Source organism: Myotis davidii, unplaced genomic scaffold (assembly GCF_000327345.1).
Source record: "Myotis davidii unplaced genomic scaffold, ASM32734v1 scaffold455, whole genome shotgun sequence".
In the NCBI taxonomy this organism is placed as follows: domain Eukaryota; kingdom Metazoa; phylum Chordata; class Mammalia; order Chiroptera; family Vespertilionidae; genus Myotis; species Myotis davidii.
In genome coordinates, this window is record NW_006287459.1 from 800,587 (window position 1) to 812,040 (window position 11,454).

At 36.0% G+C, this 11,454-nt stretch overlaps 1 protein-coding gene across 1 annotated transcript in view; it reads right to left on the minus strand.

The window, feature by feature from the left end:
* Window positions 1-540: 540 nt before the first annotated feature.
* The window catches only part of GABRA2 (gamma-aminobutyric acid type A receptor alpha2 subunit), a 102,054-nt gene continuing 91,140 nt past the window's right edge, over window positions 541-11,454 (minus strand). The window contains exons 10-11 of the mRNA XM_006759275.2: window positions 6,682-6,861; window positions 541-2,769 (exon numbers count right to left, since the gene is read on the minus strand). Coding sequence (XP_006759338.1) covers window positions 2,473-2,769; window positions 6,682-6,861 — 477 coding nt within the window. The 3' untranslated portion in view covers window positions 541-2,472. The remainder of the gene's footprint in view (window positions 2,770-6,681; window positions 6,862-11,454) is intronic.

Here is an 11,454-nt window from a genome sequence, read left to right on the forward strand (position 1 = left end):
TCTGGTCAATCTACAACTAATTTTAATAAAATGGATGCCATCAAATGTAGGGTCAATCCTTTGCTGAAGGTGTAAACGAGTTTTTTCTTTTGTCCTGAAGAAACAGCCATTTACATATCTACATATTTTTAAATGATTTATAGTCAGACATTAAAGGGCCAGTGCAGAACTTATAAGGACAATATTTTTAAGGTGTCTAATAATGGCATATCATACAAAGCATCTTTATTGCTTGCTTTCAACACTGTGGACATTCTGGGACTATTGCACACTTCCCTAAACTACATAAAAGAGTTTTGCTATATTTAAATGTGGGAGAAAATAGGATATCTTCCATTTCAATGTATACATAAAGTGCACATTTTAAAACTATTTAGATAAAAAATAAGGTGTTTCTGAAATGGGATTAAAGAAATACATTTATTGGCTCATATAATACTTTTCTTTTATTAAGGACTAGCGGCCCAATGCACGAAATTCATGAAGGAGTAGTTCTTCCTTCCCCCGATGCCAGCACCAGCTTCCCCTCTCTGGCACCTGGGACCCGGGCTTCCCTTGCAGCCCTGACTTCATCCAGAAGGTCTTCTGGAGGGACATCCAGTCTAATTAGCATATTACTCTTTTTTTATCCTAGATGATAGATTACACTTTGTGAGGGACTGTTTACTGTCAAGGCTGTCTTCAGGGTGAATTCTGTTAAAGAGATGCATTTGTGACCTTGGTAATAAGATAACCATGCAAAGCACATAATAAAAACCACACTAAAACGAAGAAAACAAGAAACATTTTAGACTAGGCAAAGGGATAGCAGTTTTTGTGCCTTTGCTTACTTCAATAAGATAATAATTTTACTGATTTTATGAATGTATCTATTTATGCACTATTCTGAAATACTGTACAAAATTGCAAGAAATGCCACTATTTGACTACTGATGTTGCTACAAAAACACCATCATAACTACTAGTAAAAGTCAACTAATAACTGCTAATGTGTATGTGAATCAAAAGGATTTTAAGTTTGCCAAAAACATTGAATCCAGGCATAAGACACAATTGTTACCTTCTATTAACATTTTTGAGGGGCATAAAGAGTATTTTTTTTAATATTAGAAGAAAAATAAAATTCATCCATAAATAATTATATAAAGTAGAAAAATTTAGTTTTTAATTTAGCCACTTGTTTGTGTATGTGTTCTAAGGTAGCTACTTGTGTGTGTGTGTGTGTGTTATGTGTGTGCGTATGAACTGATTTGCGATCTTGGTGACGCTTTGAAGTTGCAGTTTAAAAATGTTCAACTCTTACCAAAACCTCTCCCGGTATACAAAGCTGTTGTAAATTTGAGTCAGTGAAATTTAAAGTTGCAATTTACAAAAGCAGATTTACGTTGAATTCTTATCTGAGAGTGCTGCTTTCAAGACAAGAAATGTGCCAACTCACTGCCCTTTCCATTGTAATTGGTGGCTTCTGAGTCCTGATGAAAAGAAGCCTTAAGGCAGAATTTGCAGTAAACAGGAAAGAAGAGAATCATGTACGTGTTCACCTACATATCTACATTCTGTGACACCTGTGAGTTCTCAGTGGTGGGAGTTTCTGGCACAATTTTCTACTCTCATATGAAAGCTGCTCCACAGCAGCCAATGGGGTGCTTTTTCCAGTCTCCAGCACCGAGAAAATTGAACTGATCAATTTCAAAACAACACATACCTGGAAAGAGTAAGACACATTTTTATTTTACTTTTTCAAACAATTTAAGAGAGTTGCCAATGATTAAAATGACCATGAGGATTTCCATTATGACTTTCAAATAAACTCTGATGCTGAAAATGTAATGACCATGGCATTCTGAGAGTCACTAAATTCTAGGCATCCAGATCGGTGTTACTCATAATTATTTGGGCTTGTCATGCTATAATATGTACATGGCTATAGATACTATAGAGAGGAATTAAAAGCTGATGTCAAATCTCTAGTGTTCCTTCTAATGTGTGCTAAGCTTCCAATTATGCTAGGAGGGATTCTGAACACCCAAGAAGGGACTGAAGTTGCTGATATGAGGTTCCGTTATTTAGAAGAATTGATCCTGGAATTACAATGTTATCTTACATTACAGTTAAGCAACAGTAGAAAAACACTTCTATATAAGACCCAAGTCAAAAAAAAGTTCATCGAGTGTGGTAGAGGGGGGTCTCCAGTTTCATCGCTGTTACAAGAGGAAATAAATCAGGTCGTCTGAAATCCATCTTAAGCCAGTTCCTAGGGTAAGTCATGATTTGGGCACGAGGTACTTTCTGCCTACAGTTCCACGCAGTAGCAAATTCATGTCTCCTTGAAAGGTGTACGGTTAAGCTATATCGCTATATACATACTGTACATGTTGGTTCACCAATTAGCAGTTATTAGTCAGACTGTACAGAGCAAAACAAACCGAGCTTCATGGTGCTACACATCCCAAAGTTAACCTGTGCCGACGCTCAAGGACTGACCCCTAACACAGGCTCCCTGTTTAAATACGTAGCCCAGTAAACCAGATTAAAGGTACCAAACAAAACTGGGAAGACTATTCTAGACATTCTGTCAATTTTGCTAACACTGTTGAAGGTTTTCTTGGCTTCGGCTGGCTTGTTCTCCGGCTTCTTGTTGGGTTCTGGCGTGGCTGCGCTCTTGGAGATGGTGGAGAGAACTGGGTCTTTTGAAAGATTCGGGGCATAATTGGCCACAGCCACTGCATAGGCGTTGTTCTGGATCATGACGGAGGCTTTCTCTTTTTTCTATTGAAAAACACAAGAATTAACAGAACGTGGGTTGAGCCTGCTTCTTAATACTTTCCAAACTTCAGTTCAAATTGTGAAGAAGAGTATTTTGATAAACATCATTATCCACCAGAAATAAAGAATGTACGGAAATAAATAAAAGAAGTTTGTAAAGTCCTAAAACCATGAGGGTGAGATACCCTCCGAATAAGATCAATGGTACCATTTTCCTGGAGAACCATTATTTGTTCCTATTGAAATAGTAATATACAACTGTAATACATGACACAACAATTTTGACTACTATAAGTAACTCACATATTTGTTGAATGAGTGAGTGAGTGAGTGACTAAGTGAAATGCAAAAATATTTCAACAAGGGGAATGATCATTTATAATGAATGATTTCAGATTCTGAATAAAGAAATTTAAATTTCTTTAACTTGATAGCAGGATTTCCTCCCTTCATGTCACACTCAAACACCAGTGCTTCACTCAGATGGTAAAAAATTGCAACCATATGCAGGTGGCAGTGTAATGAACATTACAAACATAAGGAGGAAGATGAAATACAAACTTTTTATTTTATTTTTGCCAGCTTATTCACAACCTGTTTCTCCTCATAATCCCCAGTTCAGCTCTCATGACTCTAGTCGGGGTCACTGTTAATTCCTGCCTGGATGAATGGATATTCCTGTATGCTCTCGAGCCCGGAGTGACCTTGTCCAACCATTAGACACACTCTGGCCACAGGGATTTTTTAAAAAGACATAAATGGGATCATGCCACTCTTCTGCCTAAATCTCTTTAGTATTATATCTTGGAACTTGCAGTAAAATCAACACTTCTTACCAAGGTCTTTTTTCTTTTGCTTATGATATACCAGTCCACGAAAATAGCTTCTGTTTTCAGAATATTTCCTTGTTTGGTGCCTCTGGCCCTCCTACTTCCACAGCCTCATTCCTTCCATCCATCCAGATTTTCACATGATCCATTCCCTCTCCACTGTGGATCTTGTTTGAAATGTCATTTCCTCAGAAAGGCATGCCTTAACTACTCTACCAGTCCTTGTTCCCATGTAAGCTCTTTCATCACACTCAGCTTATTTTATCCCCATCATGGTATTTTTCAGAATGTGTAAATTCCTTCTTTAGTTGTGTGATTGTTTTATTGGCACATACTATGTAGCTGAATTAATGAAGCCAGAAAATATCAACAGTGTTTACCAGCATTTTTATATTAATATAAATGTATTGTTAGTTATTAAAATGCAAATAAAATGGAGCCAGCCAATGAATTATACAAAATAGTGAATAGTGTAAATCAACAGACTTAGAGGACCAATCGGCCTAGAACAGGATCAGTTATTTTGAATTAAAAATTCTCAAAATATTTGCGTAAAATAAGATTGGAAAGCACCCCTGAAAGGGCAGGAGGTTCTGAAAACAGGACTGGATCCTCTGTCCTTCACTGGCATCTGGCTTTTTCCTCTCCTTTTCCCTGGATGAGACATTCTTCCAGGCCGGGCTGAAGTAGAAAAGGAAATGGGGCGAGGGAGTACGTTCTGTATCTTCATACGCAGTGAAAACATAGCCTTTCTTCAGTAGTGACAGTTGTAGTTACCGTGTTACAATGGACAGTGATGGTGAGTTGATAGCTAACACTTTCCCACACTGGTATGTGTCAGGTTGAATGATAAGCCTAGGTGTCATCTGTGACAAACTTCACTACTGGGTAAGAAGTAACACCATGTTATAAATTCAGAAAGAGAGGCTAGAGAGGTTTCGTGACATGACCAGGTCTCGCGTTTATTAAATGGATGAAAAAGCACACAAACTTAGATGGGTGTGACTTCTAACCCCTGCTTTAAACACCATGCAATGTGAGTTTCACTCTGAGAAAGCTATTTGAAACTTGGAAGTACTCGTTACTAAAATAGTCCAATTTATGTTACTGGGTCAATTTTCGATAAGGACTCTTAACCCACAGAGTATGTAACATATGGTGTTTATATTATTTCAACTACACCTAAGCATCATTTAAAATGACATCACATTTCATTTCTAGAGAATTGGGGCCTTGAGAATATTTCTTAACATCTCCCTTCTTCAGCTTCTAGTTTGATTGAAATGGAAGTAATTACACCAAATCCATATTGAACTTTTGTGAGAATCAAATGAACTAATGTAAGTATTTGAGCCACAGTGAAATACATAGTATTTAGTGGCGAATAGTGAGAGTCAGAATACAATTACAAGCTAGATAATAATTATTACTATATAAGATATTTAAAAATGTACTTTATATTTTTGGAAGAAAACATAAGCACTGTACAAAGGAGCTCAAGGAAGGCTTGGTGGAAGAGAGACATTTAAGTTGGGTTAGGAATTATGGTGTACGGTTGACTTTAGACAAAGAAACATAACATATTCATGTTGCCTGCTACAAGGGAAGCTACAGATAGAACTCTATACTAACTCTTACCAGCACCCTTTCTGCCTCCCTTCAATTGTAAGTAACTGCACAGGTGATACCAGAAATACGTAACAAACTCTAGAGCAGAGGCACTAACAAATCAAAACACCAGAATTCTCACTCATTGTTTCACTAGACTTCACCTACATAAGCCTACAAGTTTTTAAAACATGAAATATCCAGAAATGAATTAAGGCTACTTTCAATGCCAACCTAAATCTATAATACCCTTCTGTATTCCCTAACCTGCGAATAACACCTCAAGAAAGCTAGGAACAGTAATCAACCCACAGGGGTCCCCTGTGGCAAGTACATTTTACCCAGACTCAGCTCAGAATCACATCTGTTAAGACATAAGTTAGTCCCCCGTAAATGTGCTTCCACAGCACCCTCGTGCTTGTCTCTCTGTGGCATATCTTTGTCACATCTTCTTTTTCCCCTTCCACTTGATTGCAAGCTCCTTGGAGGCACAGACTATGCAATGCGGAGCTCCTAGCAGGCTCTAAAAATGTTTGCTTAATGGTAAATGAGTGGCAGGTACTAGGATGATGTACCTGATTTTATGTACATACATATACATATATAATATGTACAAACATTAGGTTTTTGTAGAATATTATCATTTTCATTAGATTAATAGAAATAGATTTCAATAGTTTATTCTACAATTCTATTATGTAATTCTCCTGAAATTTCTCAATTTTACCATCTATAGATGTAGGAGACTGGGAAATCAAGAAATAAGCTCAACTGTAAAAACAATGTTTGTGGGAGTTGTTTTACTGGCGATTGAAACTCATATAAGTGAGAAGGGGGATAATGTGGCTTGTGAACAAAATCAGTAAATGATGTATTTTTTACACTAGTTAGGGAAAAGGTGAATTATGCCACTATAAAAGTTGTTGATGTTGCTATCAAAGTGGAATGAAAAGGAAATATAACCAACATTAATTAAATTCTATTTTTAAAATGATGTTTTATAGAATTCAGGATATTCTGAGCTTATTATTTTATTGGAGTTCTGAATATATATTTAAAAACTCAGGTCTAGACATTTTCTGATTACAGAAATCAAAATGTCTTACACCAGAGTGGCTAACCAATCTTGGCTTCCTTATAGTACTAGGTAAAATAATGTGCTAATATCTTCAGCAATTGCTCTAGCTAAAATATAGACACCTACCGGCCTGACACATCAATAAAAAGAACCACCACATAGTTTTAGAGTTGGAAAGAATCTCAAACTTGTCCCGTAGAACAAGGAGCTTTTGTAAATATAGCACTACATATAACAGACTTTGGAGAAAACACCACATCTCCATAGTGGTAAGTTGCGTTTTTACAGTCATTGTGGTGACTAGAGAGCCCATTACTTGTAAAACAACAACATGCTCCCTGGCCAGACAATGGTATTAACTATCTGCTAACCCTCCTGACTAAGAAAAGTGATACTTACAGAAAATCCTTTGAAGGTTATACAGTCCATCCACTTCTCTAAGTACTCTAAAGTCTTTCCTTGGATTAAACTGGGCCATGAGAAAGCTATATATTTAGACCATATTAGCTTAGATCCTTGAAGAATTGCCTTCACTGAGTTGTATGTTAATGTAATGCCTTCAGTTTTTATTGAAGGGGACTACAAGAAACATCAATATGAAATTAATTACTGCGTTTATTGGAAAAAATGTTGACATTACTACTTGCAACAGTACCCAGTTTTCCCTGATATAAAACCCATATGATGTTGTTTTAAAAAGAGAATTCAGTGTAAGAAAGTCTTTATTTTTCTGAGGGAATTGATGCTTCTATGTTTTGATGAAAGAAATACAACTACCTCCCCACCTCATGGTTTACTGTGGTAGCCAAGAAACTCAGTTTTAAACTTAGTTACTCTACCTATGAACTACAGGTAATGTTTTGGCCCAATGGTAGACGAATTGATAGTCTATTTTCCTTCATTGTGATGTCCTTCTTCTATTTATATATGATTTTATAATAATTTAAGTACATGCATTTTTCTGGTAAACTGCCTGAAATGCTTTTGGAACAAGGCAGGATGTTAAAAAAAGGAAAAGAAAAGAAATAAAACAATAAAAAGACTTGAAAAGTGATGTTTTTCATGAGTTGTATGAAGTGAATCACAAAATAATGACATGCCTCATATTAGTTTGGGTATTATATTGCTATGTCTCTGCTTTAATAATTTAATATCTAGTTTATTTACAGAGAATATGCTTTGCTTTGGACAGCATAGAACCACTGATTAAGGTTTAAAAATGGAAACCATCTCAACAGGTTAAAGTTAATTATTTTAAAATTTTATCTCAAATAAATTATGTGCTAAACAGTCTGCGAGGAAATGGCAAAGAAAATGATGAATAAAACAAAACTCTTAGAGCATGTAACCTGCTGTCAGAAACAGGTTTCTTTACAATAAAACTATAATTTGATGAGGTTACATAAAAGAATTTGTACGGGTCTGCAGAAACATTATGGAAATTAGATTTGTTTGGACAGTTTCAAGATTTAAGTAAAATCAGACGGATCTTATGTAATAAGTTAGAGTTCATTGGTTAGGGAAGGGAGACAAGGGCATTTTAGCCAAGGAGGTCAGCACATCTAATGTCCTGGAGATGTGTAGAAGCATGATGCCTGAGATGTGTGTAATGGTTGGAGGAAGAATATGAGTATGGACTTTAGATTTTTGTTTAATATTGAGTCCACCATTTGTTATATAGGTGATCCTAAGAAAGTAACTTTATTTGGCTAATCCTATATGCTCTCATTTCCAAAATGAAGATAGGACCAGGCACATAGTAGTAAGTGCCCAATAAAGAACAAACATTAATTTTCTTATTATTGATCATGCATTTAAATAGATGAGCAAACTATATACTTGGACCATATTAGCTTGGATGTTTGAAGGATTGCCTTCAACAATTCATTAAAGAAATGAAAAAGTAAACAAGTAGATTTCTGGTTTAGAAAGATAACTGGAACTAATTTAGAGGGTGGATTTGAGGGAGATATGATTAAAGATAATAAGAAATAAAGAGACTCAAACAAAAGAGAGGTGGCAAGAGCATAGTCTATGACATGTAGTTTGGAGAATGGACGCCATTTAATCATTGGTTAGATGTTAAGGGAAACTTCCAAGTTTTTGGTGTGTGATACTAGGTTTTGCCATGAAAGGAAGGAATACATGCAAAATAGACATGGGCAGGGGAAAGATATACAAATCAATGTAGGAGGTTTATTTTTCTTTGTTGTTTCTTTCATTTATAAAAGGCATGCAAAGATTGAGATGTTATATTCAAATATAAGTTGCCTAGGGAACAGGTTAGGTATGTGATCCTCGAAGTTAAAGGAGAGGCATGGACTACACTTATAGATAATTACTGTGGAAGGTAAGATTAAGGTGTGGTTGTCAATTTGATTTGTTCTACTTTGTTAATCCATGCCGTATTTATTGAGCAACAAATATATACAAAGCCCTAGGCAAAGAGACAGGAATAAGTGATTTATTAAAATAAGCATGATCATTGCTTCACGAAGGAGTTGAGGCGTGAATATGCAATTACAGACTGTGATTCTCTAATGCGAAAGAAGAGGGTGCTAGACACACTTACAAAGGGATCTAATTATTTGAAGGGGGAGCAAGAAATCAGGAGCTTCCCGAGGACGGGCATTTGTACTGAGGAGGAACAGGGATTGTCTATTTCAGGACAACAAAGAGCTGGACAGTTTGCTTCGTGTGGCACATGTTCCTACAAATATTGTCAGTAAAACCCTTGAAGTGAGAATACATAGTGAATAGTAAAAACTAAAACAACATAACATAAAGCCAACTGATGTCTGGGGATATACAAGAGCAGATGCCAGGGAGCCGGGATCCCTTCCTGCACACCTTCTACTGGGGATTTAGCCCACACCCGAGCATGTGCCCTTGACCGAAATCGAACGCAGGACCCTTCAGTCCACAGGTTGATGCTCTATTCACTGAGCCAAACTGGCTAGGGCTCCAAGACTCTTTTTAAAGAGGAAAAAAAGATGAAATATTGCTGACTTGAGCCTGGAATGGAGTTCTGGAGTATAACAGTATTCAATGGGTTCCCCAATTGGGATCCATTGAGAAAAATGGAAAATTATGATCTGATCTGACAATGTAAAGGTTATTGGTCCCCTTCAGTTACAGGACAATAAATAGAAAAGGAATCAGATTACAGTAGGTTGAAAATTAAATTGAAAGTGAGAACATGGCACTGTAAGCAATGCTTTCAAAAAGCTCAAATGGAGAAAGAGGGAAGAATGTGAGGATAGGGGAATGGGTGACCTAGGCTCTGGAGTTTTATTTCTGTATTTACGGTAAATTAAGCACATTAAGCATCTTCATAAAGTGAAAGGAAAGAGGCATTTAAAAAGAAAATGTGGCTTTGAATAAATAACAAAAAAATAATAATCATCATGGACCAATGTTGAGAAAGGAGCAACAAGTAAAGGGGATAAGCGCTGGAGTGCAATAATTAGCCTCAGGCCAGTGGAAGGGCGTTGGACGTAAGGGAAGGTTCTGGAAGAACTCAGAGAGTTGCATGATAGGTACTTTTATATGTGGAAGGATATAAAAATTTGGAGTGGCTGAAACCGGTTTGGCTCAGTGGATAGAGCGTCGGCCTGCGGACTGAAAGGTCCCAGGTTCGGTTCTGGTCAAGAGCATGTACCTGGGTTGTGGGCACATCCCCTGTAGGAGATGTGCAGGAGGCAGCTGATCGATGTTTCTCTCTCATCGATGTTTCTAACTCTCTATCGCTCTCCCTTCCTCTCTGTAAAATATATTTTAAAAAAAATTTGGAGTGGATCATTTGATCCAGCACTACATTTAGATGATGAGGCTTTGTTGTCTAATTTCACACCTGAGGCTAAAAGTGATGTAAAATTTTGACCGAGATCACAAAACAAGGTATGTTTTGTCTTCTAAGAAGAGCGCTCAAATATAACTTGAATATGAATTGAGATTTATTTATTTAACTTTAATGATCATTAGAGCACAATCTACAAGTACACTATATTAAATACACATTTCTTATTTTTAAACACATAACATGGATATATATACCTCAGTGATTATTTTTTATGAGGCAAATTAATACTTGCCAGCTAACAAATTTTCAAGAAGTTTTCAGATACTTTTCAGATACTTTGGCAGATACCGTACTTTAACTGCATTTGTTCATGATTATGAAAGCAGAGAACGGCCAGTCTGATTAGAATAAAAGGACACCGATATGGTCTGTGGCTTAATACTATTTCCAGAAAATTATTCTTTTTTACTTAAAAATTAATCTAAAGAAAACTAAAGCAGAGGTAGACTACACTGACTTTTTTTTTTAAAGATGGTAGGCTACTCTACTTCATTTTCCTCCAGGTCTAAGGGCATGGTTATTTCCAAGGTAAGTTTAGGAAACACTTCCCAAAATTCATTTGGATCATGAAATTGGATTGAGTACCCATTGGTAAATTCACCAATGTAAAGTTTTAAAACTTTTCCATGAAGGAAAAGCATTCTTCTCATTAATATTGCATTGCCAAATTTAAAATCAGAAACTTATTCATTTTTTATTCAACAGAAATTTCTGAAGTACCTGCACTGTGCTTGGCACGCTAGCTGTGAATGAGAAAATAAAAACAAGCAATGTGCCTGATGTAATGTTCCCACTGAATTAATCCCTAAACTTGAACCTCTGGGAACTGAAATAATAGAAACCTTATTAGTTGTTTTCCTGCATATTAGGTCATAATATCAATTATTTGGACCTAGACTTGTTTTCATTATGTGTGATCTCATATGTGGGTATACTTAAATCCAGTATTCATAACTCATAGGTTCTTGCATTTAAAATGCATTATTAAGAATATGTTTGTTTGCATAAATAAGTACTTCTATTTTCCAAATACAGGGGTTTACAAGGCATGTTATTTGATTTGCCAAATCACAATGCCAACTTGATTGGCACCCTCATAGCATTGAAATATAATATATCAATAAATTTCTGTATGGGACATTTATACCACAAACCACTGTTTATCATTTGTGACACACTCCCAAATAACTAACATTTTATCTTCAAAATTATGCTAGTATGAAAGTGCATATATAACTAATATAACTAAAAAGATGTAATTTCAGAGATAACAATGAAAAAGTAGTATACAACATGGGGAATGAAAACAC